General features: G+C 33.3%; 1 protein-coding gene across 5 annotated transcripts in view; it reads right to left on the bottom strand.

Moving 5' to 3' along the window:
* Nucleotides 1-17,896, bottom strand: part of LOC143249655 (adhesion G protein-coupled receptor L3-like) — a 64,680-nt gene that overhangs the window by 28,849 nt on the left and 17,935 nt on the right. For 3 of the 5 annotated variants that reach the window (XM_076499910.1, XM_076499911.1, XM_076499912.1), the window contains exon 3: nucleotides 1,281-1,473. In XM_076499910.1, coding sequence (XP_076356025.1) covers nucleotides 1,281-1,473 — 193 coding nt within the window. The other 2 variants (XM_076499914.1, XM_076499915.1) reach the window with 2 other exon arrangements.

Here is a 17,896-nt window from a genome sequence, read left to right as displayed (position 1 = left end):
GAAACAAAACCTAAACCACGCATATATTTGTATTTCTACATATTAAGTCCCTTGAAGTTGGGTGTTAACAAATATATTAATAAAACTTCTACTTTGCAAAAGAACTTCCCAACAAATCAAAAACAACAAAATGAAGGTTTTGTTAATTTTGCTTTGAATCCATCTAAAATAACTAAAACCTCAAAATCATTTGATATAAATAAAGTAGTAAAAAATGAATAATGAACATTAACTTACCTGTAACAGTTATATACTGCTTATAGATATACTGTTTGTGTAATCATTTATTGTGATAGATTTTGTGAAACATTCAGTGTGTAATTGATTTTTGTATTTCCTTACCTGTAATAAGTAATGGATGTTTATTTAATGTTTACATTGACTTTCTAAATAACATTAAAACGTTTATTACCTTTCACATTAATTTTTCAAAAGCCAAAATAATCAAACTGTGACGTCTGTGAAACAAGATTAACGTGAAAAATTCAAAACATGTAGCATTATGCTCAACTACAAACAAACAAAAAAATTCAAAACTGCAAGGATTCTCACCATTCTTGACAACCACTTTTTATCTCACTGCATAAACTGATGTTAAGAAATTATTACTCTACAGAAACGGAATGCTTCGTAGAAAAGACAAAATATCACATAAAAATTAAAGGAAATACAAAATGCAGTTCTAGAAATGGCAATTGAAGTTTCTGGTCCAGTAAAACAAATGTTAAAATCCCACGACTGGGACGGTACGAATGCAAACGGAAAGACTGGAAAGAAATAAAATAAATAATTTAGGCAAAGCAACCACAGTTTCTTCCGCATGCTACATCAGTAGATTTCACTTTTCTTTATGTTAGTTTTATAAAGTTACATTATTTTAACCGTATTTACTACAATCGATCAACGCTGACCATTCACCTTATTTTCTTCTCTTTTACCTTTTGTGAAAAAATTCCAATGAAAATATACTATTTTTCCTAAAGCCCCATAATAAAAATAAAAACTTATTTTACCAGGATATTACAATATATTTTAAAATCCTTATCGAAAGTTTCACATTATATGACGTACATATACAAACAATTTGTCATACATTTACAGATTGTTCTTGGCTCAAAAACTACTTTATATTTCTTTGGATTAACATGCAGTGAAGTTAAATTCAATATCTGAGATACGAAAAATAAAATAAAAATGTCAAATCTGTTTTAAAAGCAACAGAGTGTAATGACAGTAAAAAATTCTACTAATCTTAGGTCACATTTCAACTAAAGCCTTACCTATCCTGCATTACACGGGAGGTTATTTTAGACATGCAGTCCACACTCCAATCCAAAGCACCATTTTCATTGCAAAGAGCGATGCTGAACCTGCCAAAGTTAGCACGAATCAAATTGATACGATATCCTGGTTTACAGGTAATGTTGAGATCGCGTCCTTCGCAGGCGTACGCAGTTCTGTAGTGAGCTGTAACTGTGGGTAAAAGGAATGTTAAAACAAGGTCGTAACTGTACAAGGGCTATTTTAACATAAACAAAACTGTATATAAGAAACACAAATCTCCAAAAGCGGAGGAAGATTTAGCTTCAACACTTTGCTTTTCCGTAGCTATTAGTAGCCTTCTAACATGAATTCTTGGGAAAACTAAACATCTCATTAGAAAACTAAATGCTATCTCGTCATAAGTTTGTATAGCATATAACACTGTTAGTAGATACAATAAACACACATAGAAAGTAATTTGTAAACAACGCATTTTACAGAATACAATTTTAAGTTTTACTAATCATGAACGACTTATTACTTTCACAACATTTTATTTTTCACTGTATAATAATATCAATTAAATCGCAGTAGTTATAGGAATGTATACAAAGACAATAGCAAAATGATTATTTTACTTGTATACAACTTGTATAAAACTTAGATTCTTAAGTTTTGAAATTGATGTTAAAGTTAAAATAGTATTATACGTTGATCTCTATGTTTAATTAAATAAACCATAATAATATGCGCACAAGAAAAAAAAAATCTACCAAAATTATTAGATGGCGCTTCGTTGTTTCGTATCTGTGAATAACTTTTAACTTTTTTGAGGTCGATGCCCATAAATTTTATCTAACATTTTGCATTTTTTTGTGCGTTTAAACGGTGGTAGATGGCCACGGTACTATACTCAGTCAATAGATATAATAACTAAATTTTATTGTCAGATAACCGATTGTGGACTATTGTATACTTTTTATATTTCTTATACGCAACTCCTATGCAGTTTCAAGATAAATAATAAGTAATCAAATATTGCACACTTACCATAACCTTTATGTATAGAAACCGTTACCTGTGAAAGGTTTGGCTAGAGACGGTGATGGTGTAACAAAAACACATATTTCTAGTACTACTATGTACGTATACACGCAAGCAATTATATATAAATATATACATACTGAGGCTGTTTAAAATATTTTTATGTTTCCACTATTGATGGAAAAAACTGAAGTTTGTCGTAACATTCTGGAAACAGAAGGTAGGTGCAGCTGAAAGTCAGTAACATTTCTGTCGCGCCACACCACCGAGCGATATAATGTTAATCGAAAGCTTCTGCTTATGTTAAAGTAGCGTACAAGTATAAGAACCCAGGCTTCCATATCACGCAATATGGTTGTTAAGCGTCATAAGCTCTATATACACTCGCTTGCATTATATAGCTTAAACATATCCTTAATTATTATACGTTTCCAATATACATATATGTTTTGTGTGCATGTAACCGGATATTCTCCAACGAGATTTTAATTTCTTTGCCAAAATCACGGATGAGTTATATATAATTACATAGATATTTTGGTTTCGTACGCTGTGTTGGATATACAGCAAAATTACTGAACAACCAGACACGAAAAGACGTGATGTTTTTAGTCAGTATTGTTGTATTTCTATGCTCGCGAATTTCTCTACGAGTAGTCAGTTTAAGAAGTGGTACTCGACTTCTTTAAGGCGCTCTTCCCTTTCTAAACATGCCTTTTATTACCATCCCAGGAATATCTAGTTTATATATATGCTGAACATGTCCGTTTCTTATGTTAATTGTTGTCACTATGTTTCTTAATAGTAATAATGTTCATACGGCAGCTTTTAAAATTTCTTTATTTTAAATTCGCATTTTGAAATGTAATTTAGATGTTCTTATACTCTTTGTGCTTCTCTTGAGGTATATACCCCGCAGTTTGCATATCAGTGAGCTAAAGAACGTTAACTGGAGATTCGAAGGATACTGAGTGTGTATCTGTTTGCCCTTCTACGATAGGTACATTCACTTAACAGGGAGCTAGCTAGCTCTTGCTCTTCAATCTTCATTAATCACACGTCGAGTTTGTTTTTTTTTACTGCTGAAGTTATATAATGTTTTCATTAAACTGTTAATGACCGATATAAATCAGGTAAAGTTAAATAGTTTTGTAATGTTCGAAATTTATAAACGTTTCTAGTCAATATATCTGAGCTACCCAGTGGTACAGCGTTATGTCTGTGGACTTAAATGCTAGAACCCGGGCTTCGATACCCTTGGTGGGCAGAGCACATTGAGTTGCTTTGTGCTTAACTTCAAACAAACACTATATCTGTAGTTCCCGACGAATAAGCGTTAATCACATATATTGTTTCCCAGATTTATAGTATACAAACTATAGCAAACCAATAATATATACTGTCTTTTGGCTTGTTAATTACATTTACAGGCGTGAGGAGAGTTTCTAGAAATTTCAGCCTGCACAACAATATTGACGATACACTAGTGTTAACGTACATACATTATACGGTGGTGTCTCTTAAACGTGAAAATCTTCTACATGTTTAAATAATAGGCAAGAATTCCACAACGCAAATTTAACAGTTCACCTTATGTACATTTCTAAATATAAATTTAACTTAACGATATTTAAATAGATATATAATAGTAAATCCTTCACAACTGACATCAAGGAAAAGAAAGTTGTCTTTTCTGACAATAAGTGGACGAAGGTCACGTGCAGAACAGGTTTTGTGTGCAGGCCTGGCTTAAATTGTTATCGTATGCTTTGTGTTAAAGTTCAGGTTCTTTCATATTTGGTAAATTTTTCTACAACTTCACTTTTAGCAGATGTAGAGTTGTTTTTGTTGTTGTTGTTAAGGCTAACATTTTTGTTTATTTAGTCTCTTTTGCTGAGAAGTAAATGTTGTTAATTTTCAGTTTAATTTTTGGAATCTTTTGTATCTTTGTTTTATTTTCACTTTGGCTTTGGATTTATTTGTATCTTATGACTTTGTTATAATTTGATTTACAGGGGGAGCAAGATGCATACTTCTGGTTTTGTTTTCTTTTTCTCTCTATCGCCCTTGCTTTATTGTTTTGTGACTGTATTCTTGTTGTTATTTGTAGTGTAAATAAATATCATTTTTGTGCGCCTTTCACGATTCAATTCTTTTTTTCTGTTTAACTCAAATACAAAGTTTAATGAAAACGTTGTATAACTTCAGTGGTAAAATACTCGATGTGTGATTAGCGAAGAGAGGAGAATCGGAGTTAGCTAGTGAATCGTCCAAGTGAATCGTATCTACATCAATTCGAAATTAACTCACTCATCGTTAACTCTCAATGAAACGTCAAGAAAGTTTCAGACCAGAAAAAAAGAAATACTTACTATTGTTTGTAAGTGTCTAAAACTTTTCTACATGTATCATTATTTGTAATAACCATTATCGTAAATTGTATTATTGTTTGTCTATCCAAATATATTTTTATTAAAAAAAAAGAAACTGTGTATCTCAGTATGGTTGGGAAATATATACGTTGGATACATATCGACATTTATTTAACTTCTAAATCTAAATTACCATTTAACTCAGTTTTAGGTTATTTGAAATTGTAATATGAAACAAATTGCGATCTGCTCTGCAAGAAAATCGGTTAATTTCTAATTATTGAAAAAGTCTCAGGCAGATCTAGAAAAAAAACAAAGTTAAGATGTGTTAGTTTGAACGACTTTATCATTCAATCTTAACTGAAAGAAACTGCAGAAAAAAATCATATTAATCAAGAGAGAGTAAAAATCTCACAGTGCTGCTCTGTATCACAATGTTATTAAAAGCTATAGGCAACTCACAACCATTACCTATAAATGTTCTTAAGCTCTCTCCACCTAACATGTAATAATTTGAAATCTAAAATTATTATAACTGAGTTGGGGTTTGTTTTCTCATGGTACTTATTATAAACAATAGAGCCGAGAGTGCAGAATATGCAATATGCCTAAAGCTGAATGTGTTTTCCTTGTTAACGCTTTGATAGAACAAGTGCAGAGGCATAATAAGGCAGCCTTTGAAATTGTTTACCTATTTTATAGACTAAAAATAACTTTTAAAATCTGGAGTTTACTCCTTTAACTTCTCAAATTTTTAGGCTTATAAACTATTGTTTATTAAGATCACCACGCTGCTCCTTACTGAACATGATTGAACATATTATAATTGGCCAGAGCGTAAAGATTAAAGTAGAAATGTTTTAATAAAAGTTTATTTAATAAAATAAATAAATGACTAAGTTTTTGCCACATTAACAGTTTCATCTAGAACTTATATCTTCTTAAAATATTTATTCGTATCGTCTGCTAATTCTCATAATTTACAAGTATCTAATCTAGCAGTGCAAGGTCCACCTGTTGAAAGTTTGATGGACAAAATAATATACTTGAGGATGAATAGAATTACGAAAAACAACTAAGTTTTGCACGACCTAAGACTACATAAAATATATTTATTATCAGCTAATTTACTCGCGTTCCTAAGTAAACATTTTACTTACTAACATATATCTAGGTTGAAAGTGTCCATTTTAACAAATTGGGGGCTATAATTTTGATAGTCACTAAGGTACCACTTTTTTCCTGAAATTGTCCAATTTTGATCTTCATCTTTGACAATTTTCTTTTCGAAATTGGATTTCTGAAATCCATTTTGTTTTCACCTTTAAATAATTGATGTGTTTGTTGATCTTTCTTTCTCTCTTACTAGTGTATACCTTGTTCACATTCATGAATTTTATCAAAGTAAAAATAAATGTATTTAAATAAGTCTGTACTACTATAGAACTGTGCAATAACTTTTACCGCAATGATAAAATAGAATATTAAAGGTCTAAGATTAGTTTCTTTTTTATTAAGTGCAAAATATTTTAATGCACCAGCCTTTAGAGGTAGGTACAATTATACAGTTTGTAAAATATATGTAGACTGACAGACTTCCGGAAAAACAGAAGATATGCGAAGTTTATCACAAACGACCACATAAAACGTGTCTGTACCGGAATAAGAGAAAGCACTAGGTTTATTTTATTCATATACGAATATCAGTATCTCTAAAACAGAGCACAGTGTATTTCTTTTCAAATCTGAACAATTTTTACCACATCAATGATCTTGATTATGAATAAAAGTTACAAAACTGGAAGAAAACGTTAGCTTAGCGGTTTATCAGTTCCTGCATCAATGATCTTGATTATGAATAAAATTTACAAAACTGGAAGAAAACGTTAGCTTAGCAGTTTATGAGTTCCTGCATCAATGATCTTGATTATGAATAAAAGTTACAAAACTGGAAGAAAACGTTAGCTTAGCAGTTTATCAGTTCCTGCATCAATGATCTTGATTATGAATAAAATTTACAAAACTGGAAGAAAACGTTAGCTTAGCAGTTTATGAGTTCCTGCATCAATGATCTTGATTATGAATAAAATTTACAAAACTGGAAGAAAGCGTTAGCTTAGCAGTTTATCAGTTCCTGCATCAATGAATTTGATAATGAATAAAATTTACAAAACTGGAAGAAAACGTTAATTTAGCAGTTTATCAGTTCCTGCATCAATGATCTTGATTATGAATAAAATTTACAAAACTGGAAGAAAACGTTAGCTTAGCAGTTTGTCAGTTCCTGCATCAATGATCTTGATAATGAATAAAATTTACAAAACTCGAAGAAAACGTTAGCTTAGCAGTTTATTAGTTCCCGCATCAATGATCTTGATTATGAATAAAATTTACGAAACTGTAAGAAAATGTTAGCTTAGCAGTTTGTCAGTTCTCGTGAATGATAATAAAATAACAATAATAATAATTAATAAATATACAATGTTAAAAACGAATGATGTGCCATTAATCATTACCTAAAAAAATCTCTTATTTGCAAATGACTTAAATACAGTTGATAGTTATTACAATGCAATTGCATAATCTGGTTCACACCCTAATAGTTATTGCACATAAAAAGTTATGGTATATATATATATATATATAGTACCTGGAACACAACAATTTCTGTCGTCTCCCAGCCAGATTGGTGAACTCTGGTGTTGAGGTAAATGCGTTGTAGGCACTGAATATGGCAGGTACAGTATGGTTGACATGTTTTAACATCTATACCTTTCATTTATAAGAAACAGATGCAATTTCTAAATAACCATACATTTACCAGATTTTGAGGCTTCAATACTTAATAACAAGTTGATAAACAACAATGTAAAAGCGTTATGAAGAGATATATTTTGGGGAGGACATATTGCATGTTTTGACAGAACATTGTTTATTTATTTCAGGTATGATCTAGTATGTTTCCTCTCAAAATATATCACTTTATTATGCTTATAAATCATTTTTTGCCATATTATTATTATATTACTATAATCTGATTTCTTATTCAAACTTCTATACTTACCACTAAACGTTGGACCAAATCAGAATATAGAGCGATGCAAAATCTACTGTTTTATGATTGAGAATACTGGGACCTACACCTAGAACTCACTAGATTCTATCATCCATACTTTCAGAAAACACACAATTGTATTTTGTGAAGTGAAAAATAAAATACATTTTTGTTACAGAGAAAAAAACAGTACAATGGACAAAATAAATACAATGAAAATGGGATGAAGAACTGACTTACAAAAAACACTTTAATTAAACATTAAATGTTCCAAAACCCACATTATCTGAATATATATGTACAGGGTGGCCCGTAAGTCCTTACCCATCCATATATCTTATGTACCAGTGTATCTATGTGCTGTCCCTCATTCTCGCTGCATAATATTATGCGACGCCATGTTCTGTGAGACATTTTACTCAACATAGCAGGGGTTATTGTTCCAGCTGTCTTCAACTCATCATTAGTATTATAACGTTGTTTATAATAACATATGGATGGATAGGGACTTACGGGCCACCCTGTAGAATGTAGAAAGAGCTATATTCAATGCCTGTTTGATTTTTTGTTTTCTGAGTTGTTTCGAAATAACAGCCCAGGAAAACCATAATGCCAAAATTTTAAGTTGCACCTATTATTATTTAGTGTATGACTGCCATACGTCAGACCTGCCATATTGATAAAAAAATTATAGTGGGTCTCTTTCACCAATCAAAATGTTTCCCAATTTATTCACTCGAAATGACTTTTAGACTTTAGACAAACATTTCATGAAACGTTTCATAATACAGGAAACTTTACATAAAGAAAAGTTTCTTTATATCACTGAAACTTGCTATGTTTTCAAACAGTTTTAGGTAATTCTGACTATATCTGTAAAATTTCCCAACTCTTAATCAAAACAAACCAGGTCTAGAAGTAATGTGTGAAACAATCAAGTACGTCTATTTATTATTTAAATTTTATGTAAAAAACCAGGTCTAGAAGTAATGTGTGAAACAATCAAGTACGTCTATTTATTATTTAAATTTTATGTAAAAAACCAGGTCTAGAAGTAATGTGTGAAACAATCAAGTACGTCTATTTATTATTTAAATTTTATGTAACAAACCAATGCTTTAAGTACACTGCCTCAAGAAAACACTTTAGTTATACATAGGTTTTACACAGACAATGTTATGTTTCCTGGGATACGATTTTCTGATTTCAATATATATGCTGCTTAGATTAATTGATTTATGATAATTAGATGTAGCTTGTGTAAAATATGTACTGCTGTTGCAGTGCCGAAGCATAAAATAACCTCAATATTCCAAACAGATTTTTAAACCTCAGTATCAATACCCACACTCTTTCATGAGTTTTTTTATCACCCATATTTGTATGGATAAGTAGTCAGGATAAGCTTTGTTAATAACATTCAAGATGAACTATATTTAAGCACCCAGAATTAAGTAAAAGCCTAAAACAGGTATATACAGTTCACGGGGAATTTACCAAAAACTAGTGTTAGAATTGTCTTCTTAATCCTGATAGCATGATATAGGTTTGGCACAATATATACATATACACAATAACAACATAGTTTTAGTTGTTGTTAAGTGCAAAACTACCCTATGGGACATTTGTGATTTTCTCACCATGGGAATCAAAACTCGATATTTAGTGCCGTAAGCCCACAGACTTATTGCTAAGCTACTAGGAGAATAAAAGCATACTATATACCATACAACTTTGTATTTCAGAACAGCTGGTAGAAACGTTGTTTTCTCCTTATCAATAGAAGTGTTAATACCCATACTAGCCGTTCTGTTTGTTTGTTTGTTGAATGTCGCGCAAAGCTACTCGAGGACTATCTGCGCTAGCCATCCCTAATTTACCAGTGTAAGATTAGAGGGAAGGCAGCTGGTCATCATCATCGCCAACTCTTGGGCTACTCTTTTACCAACGAATAGTGGTATTGACCGTCACATTATAACGCCTCCACGGCTGAAAGGACGAGCATGTTTGGAGCAACCGGGATTCGAACCCGCGACCCTCAGATTACGAGTCAAATGCCTTAATCCACCTGGCCATGCCGGGCCTCCAGCCGTTCTAAGATACATTTTTATTTCGAGTAGGTTTCTCGTCATCAAGGACCATACAACTTTGTTGATGTAAATTATCTATCCATCTGAAAAATAGTCCATACAGCAGCAGTTTTAAAAAAAAAGAATTATTATAATTTTATTTTACATTGACATTCGTGCATTAAACAGACATTACTTTTAGAACTGTATATACATGTAATTAGTAAGCTTGCTTTATTACACAAGATTTTCAAAAATAAAATGATAGAAAACGTTTATGTTTATTGTAGATTACTAAGCAATTCTAGTGTTAGAAAGTGACCTATGCCTTTTTTTTTTTACTTGCTGATTTAATTTTCTCAGTCAAAAATGATAAGCTGTCTTCTTTTGTCATGCCTTCGAACTTCTATAGCTAACTGTATGGGGTCAGTAGTTCTATTCAACTATCAGTGTAGACATCAAATGTTGTTTACTGACAAACTGAAGAAGAAAAATAAACAAAAAAGTGCATCCAAGCTATAGACAACAATGATGTAACTCTATAAATTTAAAAACGGCCCGGCATGGCCAAGCGTGTTAAGGCGTTCGACTCGTAATCCGAGAGATAAACGTGTTTTTACTCATATTATACCAATCCAAGTTTTCCAGTGCTTGTATTCTTAACCATAAAACAGGCATTGTCGAATGTATTTATAAATGAAATAATAAAAAACATCGGTATTATACAAAATTACTGTTTAGTAAAACTACGCTTTTTTTAAATCGCTTGACATTGCATTCACTCTATATAAGTTCTCGATACTGTTTCTTAATAAACCTGTCTTAATTATACATCATATTAGTGGTGTGCTGTCAAACTTTTTCTCTTTAACAGTAATAATGCGTAACGAGATATTTTCTGTAGTCTTCAATGTTTAAAATTGTAACAGATTTACTGTTATATATTTATTTTAGTGCCTACACTGTGTACAGTTTTCTTTTTCGCATACGAAGTATATTCTTGACTGTGTAATGCGCAAGTCTTGCCTGTTCTTGAAATTTCTAGAAGATTCTTGAGTGTCAAAATCAACAATACTTGTTTGACGAAAATGCTGATGTGCTCGATCATTTTTGAAAATTCTAGAAATTCGCGTGATTGGTGTGTAAAAACCGACGCGTCGAGAGACAAGAGAATATTATTGGTCAGCTACAGTCAGTGTGCTATAGGCTTAGAAAGATATAACTGTGAATAACGTCTTTTAATTGGAAAACTACAGAACTGGACCAAGAATGTTTGTAGATTTCGAGCATTACAAACCGTTCAACTTCAGAGAATTAGTTCGGACATCATTATTTCTACGAGGACATTAAATATCATTATTGGTAAGAAGTGAACTTGTTAGCGGTGTGAAAACAATAAGAAACTAGTCTAGTCTCTCTGGTGTTTGGGTATATTTATGTGTATACCCAGGAGGGTCAGGTACACTCGACCTCTTCCTTCTTCCATGACTTTGTTGAAGTGGCCAGATTAATATATATTTTGATTTAAATACAGAATGGCTGGAGTGATATCATAAATTTAGTCTGGTCCTTTTCAGGACAATGTCCATTTATATTCTTCTTTGATTTTTTATATTATTGATATTCTTATTATTTAATAAGTCTAGAACGTAGGTGGCCTGTTTTATTTTATCTATATTCTAATACTACTATTATTATTTTAAATGATTTTGTCTTAATGATCTAATGGATAGATTTAACGGGGAAAGGTGTTTAGGTCTCTCTTTATCATATTTGCAATACCAGTCTAGCTCGCATAGCAACTCAGTTTTTCGCCAATTTTTATCAAAATATTTTATTGTACTCTGTAGAAGTCTATCTGGTATTGTTTGTGTGTTTAAGTAATTATGCATGAACTTTGATGAAGTGGTTTTAGGTACTCTGTATGCTGATGTAATTAGTGTATTCTGTAATGTTTGGAGTTTGGTTTGAATTTGATTTACACTTACATTGATCCATGCAGGAGCTGCATAGTCTATTACAGGTCTAATGTATGACTTGTATATTTTAATGATGTTTTCTGGTGTTGTTTCGTAGTTTTTACCAGTTAGACTCCTAGCATAGTATATTCTTCGCTAAATATTAGTTTTTATGTTACTTACATATTTTATCCATGTAAGCTTCGAATCATATGCTAATCCTAAAAATTTTGCAGATGTAGCAGTCTGGAGAAGTTCCCCATTCATATAGATTTGGGGTTGAACTTTTTGATATTTCGTAGATTTTGAAAAGATTACTAGTTGCGTCTTCGCTGTATTTATTTTGATTCTATATTTTTCACAATATTCACATAATCTATTTAGTTGTGGTTGTAAGTTAGTGGCTGCTATTTCTGGTGTAGGGGTACTTTTCCAAATTGCTACATCATCAGCGAACTGAGACGCGTATCCATGATTTGGGTCTTTTAGTGGCATATTACTTACATACATGATGAAGAGAATAGGGCTAGCCACCCCTCCTTAAGGGACTCCAGCTTCTGGAGTGAAGAACTCCGAGAAAGTTCCCTCTACGTTTACTCTACATTTTCTATTTTCCAAAAAGTTTGATAACCAGCGAATAATTCCTCGCGGTAATCCCATTTCATACATACGGAACCGAAGACCATTGTGCCATACAGTGTCGAATGCTTTCTCGATATCGAGAAAGCAGGCAACAGTACATTCTTTATTGTTAAAGCTGTTTAATATTGTTTCAGTTAACCTAATCAAGTGATCTATTGTTTGTCTATATTTTCTAAATCCGTTTTGTTCTTCTGGTAATTTTGCTTTATTCTCCAAAAATGTGGAGAATCTATTGCTTATTATTCTTTCGAGAATTTTGCCTACACAGCTGGTCAGGCTGATCGGTCGATAATTGTTTGGTTTATTTGCTGGTTTTCCTTCTTTGTGGAACATTAAGATATTTGCTTGCTTCCAAGAAACTGAGATGTATCCAGAGTGTAGAGATAGATTAAATATTGCTAATAGGTGGTCAAATAAGTTTGGAGTGCCTTTTTTGAGAAGTATTGCTTGTATTCCATCCTTGGAATGGAATACAAGCAATACAATAAGAAACGATATCTTGTTTTTTTGGTTTTTGAATTTCGCGCAAAGCTACACGAGGGCTATCTGCGCTAGCTGTCACTAATTTACCAGTGTAAGACTAGAGGGAAGGCAGCTAGTTATCACCACCCACAACCAACTCTTGGGCTACTCTTTTACCAACGAATAGTGAGATTGACCGTCACATTATAACGCCCCCAGGTTGAAAGGGCGAGTATGTTTTGATGTGACGGGAATTCGAACCCGCGACCCTTAGATTAAGAGTCGAACGCCTTAACCCACCTGGCCATGCCGGGCCAAAAAGTGTGATAGTGCAGAGTATCTTGCATGGTTGAATAAATTTTAATATCATAAAGTCGTGTTATAATAAGAGTCAGTTTTCCTCCTCATCAAATTCAAGGAAACAGTTTTTTTTTTTTAGTCACTAATGAAGAATAGTCCCTCGCACACTTACGTACCTGAGATTTAGGAGGCAAAGTTTTTCATGTTCTCTAACTAAAGCTTTATCGTAAACCTGGCAATAAATTTCCTACAAATGGCAGCGGTACTCTTTTCCACAACAACCCGACCAATTAATGAGACAATGGCATGCGAATGTTCGGAGACCGCGACTGCTATATAGTGTAAACGTCCGATATATTAGAAAAAGAAACGTGAATCCTCCATTAAATTCTGCTCTCTTGAAATAATGTGAGCTATTAGACTAGCACGAAAGGCATTACGTATGACGTAAACTCAACTAGTCAAAGGAAGAATGTGGACGCAAGATGATCAGTAACAGTAAAGTACTTGAAGTTGGTAAACTGTTCAACTGAGGTAGGTTGTCCAGAAATGCGTAAGCTCTGATAATGCGACCACAGTCGTGCAATTTACTGAAAGTTTTCATGTTATTCGAAGTAACAAAAATATAATGTCATTACCTCAGATTTCGAATAAGCTTTAAAAACAGAATTTATAAATACTGAAGAAATCGCTAGGATTGGATATTCAGTGAATTTGAAGGACGTATATGCAAAGTTAGGACAGTGAATGATTGGTTTGTCTAAGAAGTGTCAACTGATGGAAATGTGGCAATTATTTATAAATTGAAAAGTAGAATATAACAGAAAAAAAAACAACAACTATTAGAATAACCCGCAATTTTGCAGCATGCTAAAAATGTCTAACGTATAATAATAATAATGAACTTGTATGGAGTTTCGATTTTCTTAGTAAAAGTTACAACTGAGTACAAATACGAAAAGCAATTTCAACTTTGAATGCTCTATAAAAGTTAACACTAGTAATTTAAAAAAAAAAAAAGTTCAATCAAGTGTTTTACAATGTAGTCCCCCAGCTGGGGTTAGCCTATTCAATCAAGACAAATTGATCTTGGGTAACGGCAGTTGTTAACAGCATATAAATCAACTCAGCAATGGTTTTTAAATAGATCGAAATTTACCGTGAGAAACTCGTTGTCTCCAGTACTAGAAAATTAAAAGTATTTTTGCAGTCAGTTAACTGAATTCCTTACAATCAAGCCTCATACTAAACTTCTAAGGCACGGCATGGCCAGGTGGCTAAGGCGTTCGACTCGTAATCCGAGGGTCACAGGTTCGAATACCGTCACACCAAACATGCTCGCCCTTTCAGCCGTGGGGGCGTTATAATGTGACGATCAATCCCACTATTTGTTGGTAAAAGAGTAACCCAAGAGTTGGCGGAGGGTGGTGATGACTAGCTGCCTTCCCTCTAGCCTTACTCTAGTAAGTTATGGACGGCTAGCGCATATAGCCCTCGTGTAGTTCTGCGCGAAATTTACAAACATACTAAACTTCTAAGTTGAAATATATGATGAAAAAGTTAAGTCATTGTCAGACTATTTAGTCTCTTTGGTTAATGTGTTGTGTGCCGTGTGTGTGTTTTCTCATAGTAAAGGTACAGTGGGCTATCTACTGAGTCCACCGAGGAGAATCAAACTCCTGATTTTAGTGTTGTAAATCCGCAGATTTACCGCTGTATCAGCGGGGGACACTCTCTGGTTAATACAATGACAACAAGGAACGAAATTTAAATGTACTGTGTGGTGTATTAAGTGATTTATATTTACTATCGCAATTATGAGGAATTGAATACAAGAAACATACAGTTTACAAGCGCTATAAGATAAAAAGGTAAAAATATAGCTAAACCATAAGAACAAAATGGCCCCATGGTTTATAGAGAGAAAAATGATTAACTGTGTTTCTATTCTAGGATATAATAATTTATTCATTCGTTCCAGAAGGGTGTATCATCGTGTTGATGTTTCTCAAGTGTTTTATGTCGGGCGAGTTACGTTACGTAACAGGTGTTTCTAACCAACATCTCCATTCGCATAAAAGAAATAAGTGCTTTCGACTTATTTCCTTTCATATAAATCCAATTTTTATATCTAGTCTTTAGTTTATTTATAGGCACACACACAAAAACACATATTTTGAGAATTAATTACATTTTATGAGAACAGTATTACAAATCTCATCTTGCAGTTGGATGGAACTACTTTTTGCTCAACACCGCAATTTCAATAGCTCTTACATGACCTGGTGGTAAGGATACTCGACTTACAATATGCAATTCGTGGGTTGAAACGTCGTCACCGAACATACTCGTCTTTTCAGCCGTGGTTGTGTTAAATGTGGTGGTAAATCCCATTGTTAATTGGTAAAACTGTAGCCTAAGAGTTGGAAGTGATTGGTACTGACTAGTAGCATTTCCTTTAGTGTATCCCTTCAAAACTAGGGATGGTTACGAGAAACTTTGCGCAAAATTCCACAAACCAGCAAACGAAAACGATTTCCATTGCAGCACTGAAGCATGTGTCTTAGATCAACCTTAGACCATATTCTGATAAACGTACCACAGACCAGAAGCACAAAAGCTCATTGCAGATGCACTGTGGGACTTGACAGAAATGTAGTATGAGATTGCTGCTGTTCTAGTTTCCTAAACCAAATCTTTACAAAAAGAACTGTCGATTTCAAAGTATGGAAGAAATCTTTGATTTTTTTTTGCTAATGAGTTTTTGTCAACTCTAATTTGTTGTTTGGTTACATTTCCAACGGTCCTATGAAATGTACCCAGCTTCATCGTCATGCTTTCTCGAATCGGTGGGTTATTTCGTACGCGATTCATTTCGTAAATGAATATGTTGCTTCTATTTGGTTTGCAGTATATGTACAGAGCATGTTGCTATACTAAACACTTTGTTGTTTGAATATTTTTCCATTCATACGTGTTTTGTTCTTGGAACTGTTGTGCCGTATTGGCTGTACATCGCTTATCCGTCTTTCTATAGAAATATTCCTCTTCAGAATGGGTTGTGATACACACCTCGAGCTACAAGTCTATCCGTCAGACAGTTACATTGCTAAATTTACTGTGAACCAAACACAGTAGTACAGAGATAAGAGCCAAACATAAGCACACGAAGTCTTTCTTATAAACGTAGCTAACCCTTTGTTATTGATTGAAAAAATGTTTTATATTCAAATTACATGATGGCTAATCATACCTAAATCACGTTTTGTTGAAGAATAGAGTTATCAGAGAAGATTAATTATACAATGAGCTATTTACAAGACCAGCCCACTCAGTAAGTTTTTTGTCGACTTCTGCTTTGCTTGCAAGGAGTTTAAGACAATGGGTAATAGACTTTTAAATTAAAAATTAGTCAGTAACGGCCTCTAGTAATTACCTTTCAAACCATCTAGGGCATGTTTTCTTCTAGCGTTGCGACCTTCTTATTCAATTCAAAGACAAAGGAGTATTCACTCTGTTGCAAGTCGAAAAGGTCATAATTGAACGATTCATCCTACTCAGTGTAAGGTGTCAGTGATTTATATTTTTACTATATTAGTTATCTAAGTAGGTGGTCTGCCAGAAGTTCAGATATCTCGATGGCTGAGTCTTTGGAGATTTATCTTGGTTTATTTATTTTCTTCTTGGTCTTTTGTGATTGTTTATTAGGGCAAATCTACATATGGCGCTATATGCGCTCTGTCCACCGCATGGAATCGAACCCTGGATTTTATCATTGTAAGTCCGTAAACTTACAGCTGACACACCACGGGACTCCCTTCGTTCAAAATAATAAAATATATGGATCAGTTAAAGCGCGTGAAAAGTCTTGAACATACAGAATACCACAGAGACAGTGAGTGACAACATTATCTTTTGTAACGAGGGGGGTTAAGTGCCAGCCCGGCATGGCCAGGTTGTTTGGACGCTCAACTCGTAATCTGAAATTCGCGGGCTCGAGTTTCCCCGTTACTCCACAAATTCCCGTCATTTTAGCCATGGTGACGTTGTAATGTGACGGTCAATTCCACCATTCGTTGGTAAAAGAGTAGCTCAAGTGATGGCGGTGGGTGGTGATGACTAGCTGCCTTCCTTAGGCTAAATTAGGGACGGCTGGCGCAGATAGCACTCGTGTAGCTTTGCGCGAAATTGAAAAAGACAACAACAACAACAAATCGCTAGATTTCACAACAACTATTTTGTTTTATAGCTGTAACAGTTTCACTTTCACAAATTCTACAGAGATTATGTTTTGTATTGTCGAATAACTGTTAAAACGTAATGTTAATGACCTTTGTGACACAGAGAAATGTAATACGAAGAAATGATGAAAAAAGGGTAATAAATATATTGTGATCAGTGAACAATAAAACTTGATAGTGTTAAGGATCATGATGATAACATTTCATAATATTTAATTGTTCATTAGTTCTTGATATTCACGCAAGGTGGAAGCAGTGAGATGAAATTAATCAAACATGAAATATAATGATCATTTTTACTCGATGCTGGAGAATGGCTTACTGTATATCTAGACGCTTTTTTGTAAAAACATTACTCATCAAAATGTATACCATCTGATTTTTTATTATCATTTTCTATAACAACATCGAAATGTTAACTGTTTAAAAATAACAATCATTCATTTGGGAAACGAGGGTTATTTGATAACGCTGTGTCGTAATCTGTGAA

The sequence above is a fragment of the Tachypleus tridentatus genome, chromosome 4, assembly GCF_004210375.1.
Source record: "Tachypleus tridentatus isolate NWPU-2018 chromosome 4, ASM421037v1, whole genome shotgun sequence".
Classification (NCBI taxonomy): Eukaryota; Metazoa; Arthropoda; class Merostomata; order Xiphosura; family Limulidae; genus Tachypleus; species Tachypleus tridentatus.
The sequence above is the reverse complement of the archived record's forward strand: the minus strand, read 5'-3'. Positions and strand labels throughout refer to the sequence as shown.